Source organism: Aphelocoma coerulescens, chromosome 3 (assembly GCF_041296385.1).
Source record: "Aphelocoma coerulescens isolate FSJ_1873_10779 chromosome 3, UR_Acoe_1.0, whole genome shotgun sequence".
NCBI lineage: Eukaryota > Metazoa > Chordata > Aves > Passeriformes > Corvidae > Aphelocoma > Aphelocoma coerulescens.
This window is the reverse complement of record NC_091016.1, coordinates 45,020,480-45,038,901: the sequence shown is the minus strand read 5'-3', so window position 1 is coordinate 45,038,901 and position 18,422 is coordinate 45,020,480. Positions and strand designations below refer to the sequence as shown.

General features: G+C 38.4%; 1 protein-coding gene across 10 annotated transcripts in view; it reads right to left on the bottom strand.

The window, feature by feature from the left end:
- The window catches only part of LTBP1 (latent transforming growth factor beta binding protein 1), a 190,655-nt gene that overhangs the window by 84,067 nt on the left and 88,166 nt on the right, over positions 1 to 18,422 (bottom strand). For 9 of the 10 annotated variants that reach the window (XM_069010026.1, XM_069010028.1, XM_069010027.1 and 6 more), the window contains 2 exons: positions 17,055 to 17,332; positions 5,784 to 5,886 (listed from right to left, as the gene is read on the bottom strand). In XM_069010026.1, coding sequence (XP_068866127.1) covers positions 5,784 to 5,886; positions 17,055 to 17,332 — 381 coding nt within the window. The remainder of the gene's footprint in view (positions 1 to 5,783; positions 5,887 to 17,054; positions 17,333 to 18,422) is intronic. The other variant, XM_069010030.1, reaches the window with a different exon arrangement.

The following is an 18,422-nucleotide window of genomic DNA, read 5'->3' as shown; positions in this document are numbered from 1 at the left end:
GGTTATCCAGTCAAATTTGTGTTAAAAACCAAACCAAAACAAATTTTTGAAATCAGGACATCTTTCATCCTATTTGTTCTGAAATATTCAAATAATTACTCTTGCAAACCAGCTATAAATATCACATTTGAAAAAGATAAAGTTGAAGATTTATTATGGAAACATCTGAGATTTCCCTAACAGAGCTGTTGAATTTTAGAATACTAAGCTTCACTTCACTCACTGGCTGATCAGTGTAAACAGTCACAGATATAACAACACTACAAAATAAAGGCTGAATTGAATTTTGCCAAACTAGAAAGAGTTCAGTTAACTAGCTCTTTATTTCTATTAATTGTTTCTTTCCTTCACTTAAGGTTGCTTTTCAGACTACAGAAAACTCTTTATTGATTCTTAAACATCATAAATGAGAGCAGTAACTTCGTTGTATGGTTATGCACTAAAAGCTAATTTCTTGGCAAAGCCCAGTACTTTGTTAAGCATATAGGACTAAATTTTTGGCACTATGATCACATAAAAGCTTTTAATAGGAGTCAAGAGAGTTTTTCATAATTTGAGTGTTACAACGGAGATACCTTGTATTTTGTCAGATCTTTTGTTTCATCTAAAAAGTGTTCCAAATGTTCAACAGACAAAAATCACCTCCAAAACCCACCAGATTCATGAGTTTCCATCTTTACTGTATGTAAACTGTCAAATAAGACAGAACAACTGAATAACATACTGCTGCTGATTGGCTTCACTTCAAATAATGCCTGATCTGCAAATTTATCCCTGCAGCTTACTTTAAAACTGGCACCTGGTTGACTGTAATGGGGGGGGGGGGGGGGTTGAAGAAAAGATAATTATTTTAACTAGTTGTAAAGGTTTGCCTATTATTTGGAAAAATTTAAGTGTTGAACTTGAATAGCAGGCTTTGGAGCGAGATAGTTTTATTTCAAATTTCGGTGAATAATTTAAAATAAATGCTTAAATAAAACATTAAGATTCTCCTTAGGCATTGCATAATGGGCAAAATGGTTAAACACAGTAAAAATACAGCAACAATGTTATTACAGCCCTGAACACATACTTCTCCATCTTTACACTGACTACAACCATTTTAACACAAATTACAACTTGAAATTTTGTCTCTCTAATAAAGTGGCAGCTACACATTTAGCTTCCAAGGCAGATTTTTCAGTCTTTTCACAATGTTAATATTAAAACCAGCTGAAATTTAAAGAGACTTTCAAAAGCACAATGCATTAGTCTACTTCTGATCCCAAAAAGTGTCAATGAAACTTCTAGTACTCATGTTGGCAGAATCAAACTCATAATGCACTCATTATGTCCTAACTGATCTGTGTTTGCCATTACAGACCTGATTTCATTCACACTAAAACCAAGAGAGTCTCTGTAACTTTTTGTGGGCAGGAATGGTACCCTGCAGTGCAGCCTGCTGAATGAAAACAACTTCCAGTTGTAGATGGAGACCAGCCCATAACCTATGCCAGGTCTTTTCCAGTGCTGCAACACATTTTCCCTCCCAGGGTGACTCAGCTGCTCTAGAAAGCGCAGTGGTGGACTGAGGTCAGAGATTTCAACCTCTCCCTCCTTCCTCATCCTCCTACTCCCACAAGGAACAGGAAATGGCAGCTTACTAGCAGCTGTTTTCTTCCTTTTACAAAGAGCAGAAATGTAAGCAAGTTACAGTAGAGAAGCAGCTTGCTCAGTGATGGCTTGTGATCCATGTGGGAGCTGGATGGAGTCTGGCATTACTTATCCTTTACTCACCTAAACAACCTGTTTGTAATTACTAAGTTAGCGAGAAGCCTGACCAATCACAACATTCCCCACATAACACTGAAAGACCCTTCTTGAAAGTTGTCTTCTGTTAGAAGCCCTCAAAAACAGAGATCTGTTCCAAAACTTCTTTTGGTTTTCAGTAATACTGAATAACCCACAAACTTACAGACATGGCAGCTGTCTCAGGCCAAGGCACTTATATTTGCAACAGGGCAGAAGCCCTGACTGAGCAGTGGCTGTTACCCAAAATACTCAAGTCTTTACAAAGATGACTGAGTCCTCTGTAAGACAATGGGAACAAGACATACACAAACTTATTCATGTCCTTAAGTAGTTGATTGAAGAGAGAAGTGCCTCCTAGTGACACTGAAGTATATGCTTAAATATTTTGCTGAAGTGGGTTATGCAGAAGATCACGACCTGATTACATATTATTATAAAAACAGGTCCACTTTAAGTTAAGTTTACGAAGCATAAAACCATACAAGCAAAAGGAGGTCTGTTTGCTTCCAAAACAACTACAATAAAAAGGGTAATACTAATTTAGTGAAATATCAGAACATGTCAAAATTATGTAAGAACGTGGGACTAACTTCACCCGTTGAGACACCAGCACAGATATCACTTAACTGACAAATTACTAATTATTTACTTGACTCCCAAGTTTTTCGATCCAGTATCATATAAATTTATATATATAAATACATATGCATAATACTCTTTTTACCACTGAAGCATTCGCAGTGTTGTAAAAATAAAAATACTTAATGAATATAAATCCTTCAGCTTCCATTCCAGACTTTCATTAAATCTTCTAATAAATTTACATTTATCTTTGGAAATTGTTTACTCTACAGAGCCATAACACTTTGATACTGTCATGAGGCTTAGTTTGACACCTATGCCCAAAAGATACTTTGGCCCAGATCCAGAACAGATTTTGGGGGTTCAAGTTTTGTGCCTAAGTTCAAACTGAATGTCTGTAAAATTTTAAGATGCTGTAAGATCACTTAAACACCTGCAACACACCAAATGTATTACATTCAGTTCTTAAAAATCTAAAAGTCACCATTTGCATCCATGCAGAATTGCCGTAAGACATGGCCTGATTAAACAGCATCATACTTAGAATCATTCCTAAATCAAATGTAGCCTAGAGAAAATACATACACTGCTACTAAAGCTTCTTGACAGATCCAATGAATACTCTTGAAGCATACACCTACCAAATCATACTCTTGATATAATGACATTGTATTTTAATCTGGATAAAACAGATAGTGCACCGTTCTCCTCCTTTCATAAAACACTAATGTAAAGTGAGAACTCCCACCTAGAAAGATGAGAAATGTATCCTATTATGTCTAGAAGACACAAAGCCTTACTTTCCAGGAATGCTTTAATCAGAAGGAGAGGTCTATTCCAAGTGGCACCATTCTCTTTCTCTTCCTGAAATCATGCAGTTACATTCAAGAAAACAACTCCAAATTGAGCCAGAAAGCGGGAGTGAGCATGACTCATACTGTAAGTAATTAAGGAATCTGGGAAAGAGTCTGGGTTCCTAGAACTGTTCCAAGAATTGTTTCTACATTTTATGGGTTAGGGCATCTCCTCATAGGTATAAAATGTAGATTAAAAATCATTCTGGCAGATAAAGGACCTCTGAAGTGTCCCATCTTGAGCAAGTGTGCTAGCCATTTATAAAAAACGACACTGCTCACCTCATTACCATTTAAATAAATTATTTCTACTCAGTGCTTTGAAAAAAGGGTGGTGGACTTCCTTTCAGGAGAGGTTTTTAGGTGAGTTCAAGCATTTCTCTGCAGCTGCTTAGGAAGCATCTATGGATCAGAATTTCAGACATGGTTTGTCACAGCTTCCCTGTTTGCTTGCTCTTAACACTGTGCTGAGCACTGTGACATTAAGCAGCTGCCTGATCCACATATCTACTGTGGATTCCAGGCTGAGACAATCAGTATTTTACCTAAACTATGAAGAACTAACAAGTGTGCTTCCCTTCAAACCGGGCACCAAAAATTTGTATTAGTAATTCCACCCAATTTTCAGCTGAAGCACATTTCAGGCTTTTTTGTGATTTTTCTCATAGCACACCTACATTCAGAAAAGCAACATTTCACTTGTCAATATGCTTCTGATGAATTAGACTTTCAGCTGTAATTCAACTGCATTGTCCGAACACTTCCTGAACTCTGTCAGGCTGGTGCTGTGACCACTGCCCTGGGGAGCCTGTTCTGGTGCCCAGTCATCCATCTTCATCCCGGGTGAAGAACCTCTTCCTAATGTCCAGCCTAAATCTCCCTAACACAACTTCAGGCCATTCCCTTCAGTCCTGTCACTGGTCACCACAGAGAAGAGATCAGTGCCTGCCCCTTCTCTTCCCCTCATGAGGAAGTTGTAACTGCAAGGAGATCTCACCTCAGTCTCCTCTTCTCCAGGCCGAACAGACCAAGTGCCCTCAGCTGCTCCTCATACAGCTTCCCCTCAAGGCCCTTCACCATCCTCATTACCCTCCCTTGGACACTCTCTAAGAGCTTTATATTTCTTACTTTGTGTCGCCCAAAGCTGCCCCCAGAACTCGAGGTGAGGCTGCCCCAGTGCAGAGCAGAGCGGGACAATCCCCTCCCTTGCCTGGCTGGCGATGCTGGGCCTGATGCACCCCAGGACCGGGTTGGTCCTCCTGGCTGCCAGGGCCCTGCTGGCTCATGGTCAGCTTTCTGACTGGCATCGCTCTCCAGCCTCTCACTCCCCAGTCTGTGCATACATCCTGGGCTGGCCAGGGCCAAGTGCAGAATCTGGCACTTGCCTTTGTTAGATTTCATATGGTTGGAACGTATGCTCCTTTTAGAAATTGTATTTACATGCTACAGGAATAAAACAGATACCTGAGTCTTATTAACTATGACCTTTGAACACCCAAGGAAGCTCTCCTTCTAAAGCACATTAGAAGATAAACATACTCCAATGCACAAACTGTTTCAAAAACTAGTAAATCACACTGAGTCAGCATAAATTTATATCAGTCTCCTATGGAAGAAGTAGAGAAATAGGAGTAATAGCAGATTTTTTGCTGGAATTGTGTTTACATCCACATTAAGACTAGCAGAGAAATTCATGTGTCTAAAAAATCAAACACTGAACATGTTTCCAGCACTGCTATCTGAATAACAGGGTCCTAGAAGAACTAGGTAAGAATGACTGCAATTTAATGACCTATTTTTGGCCCAGTAAATGCCGGTCCACTCCATCTGCAAAACAGAGATTACATTATCTTTTCCCATCTTTCATTTAATGCCGAAAATACAACATGACACCGAAGTATTACTATTCCTGTACAACAATAATGTCATTCACAAAAAGTTTAAGAGATCATCCTCACCGATCATGCAAATATTCAAAATTCCTTTCTCATTATAATATGATGTCAAATCATAAAAAAATGGTGAAGAAAGTCTTCGTTGTTGTCTAATCGCTGGGGAAGATATTTCAAAAGCAGAGGAAAAAAAAACGAACTGACAGTTTAGAGCCTGGAAGACCTTGGCTCCAAACTTGAAATTTCATCTGCAGTCCCGAGAGGTCATTGCATTCTCTCCAAGCAGAAACTGGCGCCTCTATAATTTAAGATTTCTGTGCAAACTTAAAAAAAAAGTAAGTCCAGCTGGAAAAGGCAAGATGATTCAATGTGATTACTCTTCCTGCACTGAGTAAATGCAACAGTCCATCACTGACTCAAAGGAGGAAGAAGCAGGGGAAAAAACCCAGCGATGTCAACTTTGCTGGCTGCACCAAGTGCCTGCATACTGTAACTCTGCTGGCATGTGGGGGAATTCCAGTTTCTACAACCTATCCCTAATCAAATCATAGCACATTTGTTCTGCTAGGTTCCTTTGGTTTTTCGCTTTTTTCCCCCTCTGAGAAAAGGGAAAACGCTACTTGAGGGGGAAAAGCCACAAGAATAACAATAAAATAGCACTTACATGGCTTCTTGGGACATTTCTGGCATTTGTTAAAACCCCAGGAAGTACCCACGGTTCCACAGCAGTCTTCTTGCTTGGAAAGGCCAGGAAGTGCTTTGCCACACTGAAATAGTCAGGTAAAGAATACTCTGGTTAGTGATATTGTACAACACTCACTTCCAGTACAATATTCTTTTTCAGTCGTTTTGGATCAACCCCTTGCTGAGACACTGAAGATTCAATGGAACTCTTAACTGAACTTAAATGGTACCCACACATTGCTGAGGCTCTCTAGACAGGCATGAGTAAATTAAGTGACAGTATTATCTTCCCCCATGTTTACTTGAAAAGAAGTAGAAAAAACCAGAAGAAAACAGTTTGTCATAGGAATAAGTGAGTATATTTCTAAGGTAGTAACTCACCCATTGGCACCTATCTTTTTCATCATAAAAACATGCTTGTCCACTTTTTCAAAAGCTATATGGATTATCTCAAACACCTTATAATTTCTGAGGTCAATTTTCATTTCCCCCCGATCAATAACATACTTACTGTGCAATATAATAATATGAATAGCAATATTTGGAAGCTTACAACATACTAGTTATATTCTTGACTTTTGCAATTTTCTTCCATTTTACATGGTAAAGAAAGTTTAAATGTATTTGAGATGCAGACACTAAAAAAAAACCCAAACATCTAAACCTGCCAGTTAGGTATCAAGTGGAATGTACAAAGCACAGGAGAAGTTCACAACAGCTGTACTTAGTAAGACTTTCAAAGCAAACGTGATATAAATAGGTACTGCAGCAAACAATTCAAATGTGCTGAAGTGTGAATCCTCAGTATGGCGTGAATAAACTTTCCCTAATCTAACTCTGTGTTCTGACAGAGTATAAACCTCTGACCCAAATGTTCAGTGCCACATAGCTTTCAGCTCAAGACAGCTGGCTCATCCTATGCCACAGGCTGCGGCCCTGTGGTTGCTTTCACTTAGCTGGTAACCCAGTCACTCCACAGTGCAACTGCATGCTGAATGCACAGGCACTGACAACTTCCTCCAACTTTCCCAAAATTTTTCCAATGTGCTCTTAATCATACTGTGACACATGAGCCAATGATATTTCTAAAGCAGAGTTACCCTGTGTAGCTTTACAGTGTGACTACTAACAGGATGGCAAGGTACCCCACATGGGTTCTGACTCATCAGAGGGTCCCCTCTGCATCGGGAGGGCCAGCAAGGCATGATCCCAGACATTTTCTCTGTCCCTTTTTCACAGATACTCCCCAGACACCCCCTGAAGTATCTCAACAAGTTAAAAGCAGCAGCAGCAGTTCACTATTTAAACATCAAACTGTAATGCACAACATGCAACAGCTCAGCACCTGAAGCTTGGATCTATGTCAAGGGATGTGTGGGAAGTCCGAAGCGTCCTCCAGATTGGTGACAGCCAGCCACACACATCCAAGTTTCTAGCACCAGGGCAACTTGGCATGGCTATGGTGTGCCTCCACACTCCACCCGTATACAGGTTAGCACCCCTTGTGCTTTGAGCCTCAGTTTGGTGTGACACGTGAACAGCAAAAAGAACAGAGTGGCCAAACAGGTTCAAACAGACTGCTCCATTATTGTGCAACTTTAGGAATCTATTTTCACATTACTGTCTGGAGTGGGCCTGATGACAAATTTTCCTATGTTGCAAGAGATGAGAAATACTCCTTGCCTGGATGGTATTTGGCTGTGTTAAAACACTGAGGTATCTCAGCAAGTCCCACCTTTTAGATACAGGCCCAGGCTTACCCTAGGTGAATGCATGTCTTTCAGCTGTCTTGCACTCCCCTGGCTTAGGCACTGGTAGGATTAGTACAAGGCTGACCATTCCTGATCAGAGTCCGCTGAGTTGTGCTTCCATAAGCAACTCCCAGCCTGATACTTCAGAGATACCATCAAAATGCATAAATGGGCATTTAATTCTGCCATACCAGCTCAGATGTTTTCAAAACCAAAATAAGCTCTTTCAACTGCCCCTAGCTAGAGAATACATAGATTGTGCTGCAGTTCCCAGAAGCTAAAAAAATCTTTCAACTGGAGAGTACTCATAATGCCTCCTCCACGTGGCTACTCTAAAACCTTAGAGAGTTCATGTTACACCTTTACACAATGCTGGTTTTCTCAACCTGCATCCCAGGCAGGCATGCTCCAGGAAGGACCATTTTACTTTATAACCACAGCTACCAAGTTTTGCTTTATAGTTACAAATGCTCAACCTCTTTCCTAGAGCTTCTTCAAAGACAGAGAAGCCACTCACTGAAGTCATATACTGTGGCTGTTACCAAGAGTCAGCTGCAGGATTTTGCACTCAACTCTTCTCCCCCCACTGTACCTTGGTTTTACAACTCTCCACTCTCTGAAGATAAATGGGAGGAATCAAAGCTGGTGTTGCACCTCCCCTTATGATCTCAGAAATGGAGCATTTGGGCAGTGAGGCATATTACCTAACACCCACTGTTTCTCTTCAAGGTCAAAACCTCAAGGACACATCCCAGGAGCTCGCATGTGTCAAGGCAAGATTCCACTAACATGAGAGCCAACATGCCATCATGAACTGGCCCCCTTTTTTTTTTCCTTTTTCCCCAAAATAGAAAAGGTGTCATTTAATAGTAACAAGCTAAAAAACAAGAAGGGAAAAAAGCAAGGAGGCAAGAAGGAGGAAGATGGACTAAAGCCTGCTTATAGTTTAGGTGTGGTGCTACAGCATTTGCACTCTACTGAAAATCATGATCTCTGTGGTCATAACTTTTTCAAATTTCCATATAAAAACCATGAGCAAAAATAAGGATGCCAAAATCTGAGTCATCTGGCAACTGTGGTTTGCAGTCCTGTCAGTAAAAACTGGCAATGATTAAAGCTGCTGCTCCCTCTGCCTCTATGGCGAATTAAAGCTTGAAGAATCAATGATAATTTGGTTAACATCCAGATCATTGTAGAAACTGGGCAACAAGAAAAAGCAACTCCCACATGGGGCTCCTATTGCCTGAAGATCTGTGTAATTTTGGAGCTATTCATCACAAAACATGACTGCTCTGCAAAGTCCTAATTCAAGCAGAAACAGAGTTCTTCTGTGGCTACTAAACCCTGATTTCTCTGGTACATCTAGCAGTGCTTCAGATACTCTAAACATTCATGGCACTGCACAAACTGTTCCCTAGCCAGCTACATTTTCTTAAGATGCTCCCTCCTTTCTGCAACCTTAAGCATCGATGAACTGAAGCTCTATTTCTACAGGTAGGTAATTCCTCTCCACTTCAAAAGTCTTACCCACTTCTTACTACCAAGAGGAACTCATTAGTTCTTCAGATAGTTTTTTTCAGCCTCTGAGTCACAAGTGACTGGAAAAGTCACTTGGAGGAATTCATAATTATTTTTTAGTTTGTTTCACCATTCAACACAACTCTAACACATACACACATGAGCCTAAAATAAGCAGGAAAGCTAAACCCAGGCATGCTTGACTGTGCATGAAGATAATGCCATTCCCTAAGCTTAGGTTTACACTTTCCTATCCATCATCTACACATATTTTTAACTAATCTAGTCTGTATTCCTGAGGGCTCCTGGAAAAGAGTACAGATTTTCATGAATGATATCTCTGTCATGAGCTTATAATATGGAAATAAGTCTTACTGGTTCAGAAGGCAAAGAAGTCATGAAGGTTTGGTATAAAAGAACTCAACTGTGCTGAAAGAGGCTCAGCAGTAGCAGCAGTATGATGCACACATGGTACTGCTATAAAACAAAGTCCTTCCTGGGTAAAGCACTCAGAGACACTGAAAGTATTGTTTCGAATCCACATATTTTTCCCCATGCGTGCCTGGGCTCCTATGCCAATATTTTATATAACTGAAAGAAGTACTGAATATTCCCACTGGAAGACTGAAATTCTGGCTGACCCTGTGCTGGTGCACAAAAGCCACCCCAAGCCACATCACCTCTTTGTTACTTTGTCCAGACTCAAGCCTCTGCCCCATCTCCACAATCCTGGAGTGCTAAACTGTGTATTGCCACCAGAGCTTCATGTGTTTTCCAATGCCAAGGAAAAGGAAGGATTATATCCTTGAAATTCATCTTTTAAGACAGTAGGGGGAATTTATTCAGCTCCCTATAAAGTGCAGTAGGGAGCCCAGTCTGGCAATTACTCTCAGGGCAGCCGCAGAGGATTCTGGCCAAGGGACCACAAGGTTTCCTGGGACTGCCACTCCTGCATGACCCATCTACAAATCCCTGTCACAAGCTGTTAGCTAAAACCACAGTACAGGCATAAATAAAGGAGTGTCACATGATTAACTATGACTGAAATTGATAGGTGCTTTGCCTGAGCTAATAGCTAATGACTCTGGGATTCAGCTCAAAAGACTGCATTTCACATACCACAACAGCAGAAGTGAATGGATACACTGTTTAACTTTCTGTAAACCATTCAACAGGCACAGACCTTGGACTGTTGCTTCTTTTTTTTTCCTATAGGCACTACAAACAGAGCAAGAAACCTCAAACTTAATAAACTGTATTACAGAAACAATTAACAGACATACTTAATTAGCTCACTGACCAGCTGAATGACAGGTTGTTATAAATGAAGAGTGTTATCCCATGTAGCACTGGCTCACTAACAGGCATTGTCTCATAAGTAGAAGAGAGAAACTTAAATACTTCCAGACTTTCTAGAAGAACTGGTAAAGAATTTGTTTTGGCTTAAGCAGAACATTCTTCATAAGCAAGTAAAAATTATCCAGCTTTCTTCTATTTGAGTAATTAAAACAATGTTTGGTGCTTTTGGTATCTGATACATTTTTAATCTTCTGATATTTCAGAGTATTGATCTTGCAAAGAAACTATTGCAAATGAAGCATTAATCCTGGAAATGAATCCACACCAATTTCTGACAGTCTATTTGTTTAAGAATTTCAGAAGCCAAACCATGAGCTTCAAGGAATTCCAGACACTTATTTTATTTTATGAGATGGTATTTTTAAGACTATTCTAAAGAAAAGAGGTTTTAAAAGTGCTCTGAGAGAAAAAGTACCAGATGAAGCACAAAATTGTATCACTTCTCCTGCCTAACGAAGATAAATACGAAAGTTCATTTCATACAGCCGTCAAAAAAAGAAAATACCTGAAATTTACCTCCACAGGACATGTTTTCTTAAATACGAAGTTCGACAGGGATGGTTATACAGTTGAATGAATAACTTCAACAGGTATGTTACTACTGTCATCACTTCCACACTACACACACTATGATCATATTGCATACAGTAGTATCAATATGTTAGGTTAGGCATTAAGGGCTATCAACACATTTTGCTGTTCTGATTTCTAACTCAAAAACTTTGTTGCATTTGTTTAATATTTCCCATCATGAAAAACTCACCAATTATCTAAGCCCAGTTTCTAAAAACAGTGTGTATATTCTCAAAGTTAAGTAGCTGATCAGTGTATGCCCTTGTCTGAATGAATTTAAGTAAATGCTTAATGATTTGCAGTCAGAATCTTGACCATGATATGATGTTGATAATTTCTGACCTTTTCCAGCTGCCACCTATCACTTGGCTTTATTTTGTATTCTAGTAAGCTTGACAGCAGTTTGTTTGACAGTGTGTTGCTCAAACCAAAACAAGTGTTTCCCGTAAAAGACATTACTGAAACAAAGTATTAAATAAACTATCTCCATAGAAATGTATCCTGCTCAAGACATTGATTAACTAATATCTGTTGATCAGACATACTAAGCAGCATTTGAAACACATTTGAACACATATGTGAGAGTTTTGATTGCACTGAAATATGGACAACCCTTATAATTTTCAAAAATCTTTCCTAGCGTTCACCATTAATGTTATTTAGCTCAATTAAAACCATTAATCTATCAAAATATGCTTCTATTGTCTGCTATAGATGTCATATTGTGATTTTCTTTAACATGATTTTTCCAAAGTATCATTATAATCCACCAAATTTCACTTCACAATACCAAAACAGCTCCAATTCAGGCATCCTTTTGAACAGAGCTGTAACAAATACGGATCTTTTGTGCCACACCTTTTTAAGCATTTTGCAAGGGAAGCACAAAGCATCATGTAGCAAACCACTGACAAGTGAGGAATGGAATGTATACCTCAACATGGCAACCTGGTACTGACTTGAATTTAAAATACCACAAGAAAAAGGGGGGATCAGAAGACAGTATTTCTAAAATTCTTGCAGTGACCATTTCAGAGATGATCCTCTCAGCAGTTACATGAGGAGGAATGAACAAACATAGGCAGACAGGACTTCATAGCCAGCTTCTCTTCTGGACATTTTGCGATGTGTTCCCTTCATCAAGGTAAGCAACTTCAGTATCTCTCTACAGAATAACAACTCTTTTTTTTTTGTTTTTAAACTATAGCTGCTGAGATCACTAGAAGTCTCCTTCGGTAAACCTAGCACCCAGAAATAGCTGCTGAAAAGAACAGCATTACATGTGAATCTAGACAGAAAGAGCATGATTTAGATGAATTTTCTGAAATATTAGCTTCTCCAATTTCTTACTGTTTTGCAAAAAATACCACAATTTTTACATTGAAGGAAAGAAGAGATCCAAACAATTTTGGGAAAAAAACCCCCACTTTTTCAAGCGATAATACTGCGATGCATTAACCATAGGAAAACACTTGAATATACTTAGTAAACACTTCAAAGTGATCCTAAGGAGTGGAAAAAGTAGTGCTTAATTACCTTTATATGAATTTTGACAGACAGTAGATAAGTGCATTCTTTTCTTGATTTAAATGCAAAGAAATTATATGCAAGATCAACAGGACTCAAGAATACCAACACAATCTTTAATTGGTACACCACTGACGCTGTAAAAGTATTTTGGGAAATAACAAGATCTTCTGTGTCATAATAAAGGCATTTTTATTAGAATTAAAATGAAAATCATCTGAAGAGGAGGAATTAAAGAAGAGAAACAAAATCTTCCTTATTTGCTTGCTTTTTGACTAGGGCTTAGTGAATCAGTGGTCTAAGATGACCAACCCCTTGGATTTAAGAAATAAAGGACGACATGGCTGTAAAATATTTTGCAGGACACTATGCCCAGTCTCCAGCTTTTGAAGGCATCGTAACATAGAATAGTCTCCAGAAATTTACTTGCATCTTAATTGGAATTTTATCCTACTGCTTTCATTATGTCTATTTCCCAACTTCAAGTCTCTATTTCCTCCACGTCATTTTCTATATAGTAATCTGCAAGTTTAGGTAAAGGTTTGTTTCCTATATCTTTATGTCAATAGCAAGTTTTTGGCCTGCAGATTAACTGTTTGGTTTATGATATACTCTGCAAAAATCCTTGTGGTACTAGGAAGGAGTATGATGAACCACAAGTTTTGTATGGGACGTATCATAGTGAGCTATCATGTAACATGATAAGCTGTCCTGGAGCAACCACCATTAACATCTCCCAGAGGAGAAATAATTGCTAAGTGTTCCACTCAGAGAAAAGAGAGGCAGCCAGGAAAAGTGAATTGACTTGAGAACAAAACAGATCCATCCAAAACACTGTTTGCTCCCTATAATACTATTTAAAAATTCAAATAGTAATACTACTCTTGTAGTTATCTTTCCACTTTACTTCACAGTGCTGAGGACACTTCAGAAAACAACCACAGTTAAGCAACATATACATACATGTGTAAATGTATTTATGAAAATGTATGTCTTTATTTATCTATTCTTATTAAACTATGAAAATTCATTCCTCTTGCCCCTCTCACTCCCCCTGTCCTGAGCTGGTGGACTGACATACTTTCATACACCTTTTACTAGCCTGTCCTCACAGTTGCTGCCTGTGGTTACAGTCACTTATGTTACTATAGGCAGCTAAGAGAAGAGGTGGTCTGAAAGAATTCATATGTCATTAATGAAAAGTGATTGTAGGCCTGACAATATGACCAGGTTCTTCAACTATCAGTGCCACAATGTCCTCTGAGCTTCAGTTCAAGGTGGCTCCAGTTGCTAACTGAAACAGTATGCACTCACTTGGAAATTCATTGCAGAAAATGCACTCTCTCTGTCCTGGAATTTGAGTATCCTACTGTTTTTGAATGAGATACATTAAGGGAATTTAACTAAGGTGAGGCAAGGAAGAATGTGCTGGGAGATGAAAAATATTCCACAGAAGAGTATGAAAAAAACCTCAAAGCACTGAAATCAAAAGACCTGTAATTGAAGAGCAGTTGAAATTCAAGGAAGAAGAAGAGAACAAGGGATGGAGAGAAACATAGAATGGTAGAGGTTACACATGCACACAAAACCACAAAAGAGAGTCTGATACTGTTTTAATCCTGTGCTTTCAGCATGGACCAAAAGTACGTTCAGCAAAGCCTTATTAACTTAGTTGACTTGTCTACACGAGGCCACACACAAATCCTTCCACCAATCTGCTCTACAGACAGTAAAGTCATCTCAGGATCCCAGGATATTTAATAAAACATTTCTGAAGCCAAATACACAGTCCACCCTGCAAAAAAATGTATAAACACTGATGATTGTTTAACAAAGTATGGATATCAAAATTATGCAGCATTCAACTCCAGAAAGGACTTGCTACTAATAGCTACACATTGCTACTAATAGGGAAAGCTCATTTTAGTATCTCATCTGAACAAATAAAGAAAATCCCCAGATATAGCAAAGCAAATATGAAAGAAACTGAAAAGCTAATTCTTTTAGAATAGATCTGTTAAGCAGTTAAAAAAAAAAGTCGTCTTTTGCAGTTTAAGGCATATTTACCATAAAAAGAAAGCATATGCATTGACTGACTGCAGGAAAAAAAGTAACATTTCAGATTCAAATCTGAAAGGTGAATGAGTCACTTAGATCTATATTTATGGCAAGGCCTTAAAAGAATGTTCTACAAAATGCCATTCTACAACTCCAATTAAATTGAACAATTAACATAACAGAAGGCCTCTGAAATCCTTACTATGCTCTTCTTCAGGATTGACACTGATCAATGAAATCTGTAAAAACTGAGAACACACACTATTCTGAACTAGGAGGCCCTACCCTTTCTTGAGAGCACTGCAAAGACACATTTTTCCAGGGCAATACTGAAAAAAATGTTATAAAAATTGGTGATTAAGCATTTAGTAGGATTCCAAGTCAGACATGAGGGTAATGCAAGTTTATTTTCCCTCTTCTCCCCCTTTAAAAGGAGCACATTACTGTCTTCCAGAGAGCAATGAGTAACCTTTAGTTTTAAAATCACTGTAATGTGAGGGGCATGCATAGGACACAAAGTCTCAGTATGTCTTTCAAGATACCTCACTCATAAATGCAGCAGAAAGAACACAGAGGAAACTGATTAAGCATAAGAGGTAGGAGATAAAGGAGCACTCACTGCCAGGTCTAAGACCAAGGAATTAATTTTGTATTCCTTTATATATGAGTACAAAGAAAAATACAAAAAATAATAAACAACTATTATTATCACACTTATTTTCAGATTTTTAGGATTGCACATTATGATGCCATGCTTTTTAGATTACTCATTTTTAGGAAATAGAGAGAAATGGTTGTTTGGCACAGGCCCCGCTTAATTTTTTCATGTAAAATCGATGACCTTTCATTTGACCATGTGCTTCAACACTTGTTAAAAAAAGCATTGAAGGTTTTACTATTCTTGACACAGACAAGCACAAGGAACTCACCAGTGTAAATTAGACTGTAGATCCCAAATCAACCATTCAACAAGTTGTGAACCCTAGCCTCTAATGTTCCATATGCAAACTTAACTCTGGTCTTCTTTTGGTCTGTGATGACATTTAAATTAACTTCTTCCCTTGCATTTTTCAGAATGAATTACTTTTAAACATCCTCATGTCAATTCCTTAGACTCAGGTGACTGAGACTAAGGCACTTTGATTTCAAGTTCAACATTCTGCCCATGACAGGAGGAGTTCAGTACCTTAGGATCTGACAACTATGTCACCTTCACTCTTCTTCTGACTGCATCCTATTTCTGCTCCTGTCTGTTCCCTATTACTGATCCTTTCCAAAGCTCCTTGCCCATCTGTGAGTAAGGAAGTGAGGTCTCTTCCCTCTTTTTATGGGGGGGGGGGAAGGCAGGGGTTGCACACAGAGCCTTTAAAAAATTCACTGACAGCTGGAAGAAATGGCCAGAAGAAACACTTGCAAAGGGAATTTTTCTCCAGTCCTACATCTCGGGAATGATGGGTGATATCCCTTTGAGGGGATGGCAGATCATGCTCTGTGCTGGAGACATCTTTGGATAATTTTGCTGCCAACATCTAACAAGCATTTGTGAAATATACTGGAAATATATACAATTTTTGATGCTTGAAAATTGGCTAACTTTGAGCATGTATTACTGGAAGGACCAGAAGCAAAGCAGCCTTTGTGATAAACTTAAAATTCAAATCTTCAGTGATAGAGTCATGAAGTATTTTTCAGCCTGAACAACAACATACTTATTCTCTAACATCACATCCCAAAACGAGTGATTTCTCCTGAAACCTCACACAGTATTTCAGTCTGAGACATGCATTCACCTTAAAGACATTTGATCTGAAAAGTCAAATTTCAGAAGGGTAATAAGCAATAAATAACAGGATTTTACAGACTTCTTAACAATCTTTTCACATATTCATATCAAGTCTGGGTATACTCAAATACATATGCAAATATAAAAATGTGTTGCTATTAAAATGCTTTGAGGATTGAAAGAAGATACACAATTCTGAATAATCATATGTAAAACATGATGTGAACATACTATTTTTAACTGAACTAAGGTTTCTAGCCAACACTCAGTTGGCTTTCATGATTTTTCTACCCCATTCAGTGGTCACATTACAACAGATTCAAAACTTTAGCCTAAAGTACTGTATAACACAAAGTTGTGGCATAGGAGTTTCCATGAGAAAAACAAAAAGCTATGGATAAAAAAAATTGAAATCAAAATTTCAGGGACCCAGGTCCATAGAAAATAAAGATATATTAATATATAAATATATAAATATTTATATATTAAAGATATATTAATATAATAAAATTAGCTTGAAGGACAAAGAGGTTCAGAAAAATGTTATTTTATAAAAACTTTACATTCTCAAAATAAGTTTTTTGCAGAAAAGAATGTCAAATATGTCCTTTCCCTCCAATTGTTGGATTTTTAAATTTTTTTAAAGTTACCTGTCTCACAAGCCTTAGCAAACATTTCTTACCTGTGTCCCAACAGTCTCCTGAAAGCAGCGCCCAAGCTGAGTTTTAACTGAAACAGGAAACATATGAGGAATGGGTTGTTGATTTGTGTAAGTTGTATGTCCCTTCTGGGTCTTCTGATACGGAAGACCTTGGTAAGAGACCTGTGGATGTACTGGCTGAGGTACTTTCGCTTTTTGTCCTGTTGATGTGCTGTCAATTCTCGACACTTGATGGATCTGAACTGAGGCTTCAGGGGGATGTTTCACATGGATATTCACTATGTTAGGAGGGAACTTCACTAAAATAATTGAAGGAAAAACACATAAGAGAAATTGGTAATAAAATATGTGAAAAAGATATCTGAGGCACCTCTAAGACATTTCTTTTTTGTACATCAGAATTTCTACAGAGTGCCTTAAAGTGACTGAAATATAAATGAGGCCCAAATTTGGGGGTTAGAGGGAAGGCTTAAAGAACACATAGAGTCTCATTAACAAAGCAAGAAAATGAAAAATCTTTATGTAGGAAAGAACAACATTATAGGATTGTAAAGACTGCTAGATAAACATGGATGTCCAAATTGGCTGGTATGACATTAATATTTATGGTCATACTGTGTAATAAGAATCCCATTCAAAGATCCAGAATTCAAACTCTACTGGGTTATTTTTGGATATATATTAAGCTTTATTTTCTTTTTCAGATCCATCATCTTTCTCTGGAACACAGAAAAAGCTTCAGATTTCATCTCTTGACCTTTATATACCTGCCAAGTCCTAAGTTTGCCCCTGCAAGAGTTGCCAGCATCTCAACCATCTAAAATCACCACTCCCTTTGTTGAACTTTGAATTCAGGGTTTGGCAGATAAAGAGGGAGGAAATGATATTCAGACACTTCCGTTTTTAAATATGGTTGTAGCTTTAAGTCTGGGTATGTAGACTGAGACCCTCCAGCCAATGCAATCTGCACAGAACTGCTTGTGACCCTTAAGCCACTTTTCACTGGAACACAAAACACCCTTTGAAGACATAAATTATTATTGGGGTGGGCAGGGAAGAGAGGTGTGTAACAAGCTGTACAGTTTGTAAGCTGCATAACTAAGTCAGCATTTGCTTTGTCTAGCTGGGCCTCTCTTGTCAGCAAGTAGTGCACAGGCTACTTGAGGCCAGACAATCCATCAGAGGTAACATCCCTTCCAAACATCAAGAATCAACAAGTATCTTTTGACACAGCTTTCTCTATGATGCACAGTGGATTGTTGAGTCTTCTGGATTGTCTCTTTGTCTCCTGGAGTTTGACCTATTCTTTGGAACTTGGTTAGGCATTTTCAGCTCCAGTCCTCAGGAGGCATATCTCATTTAGTTGAGCTACTTTAAAATTATAATATT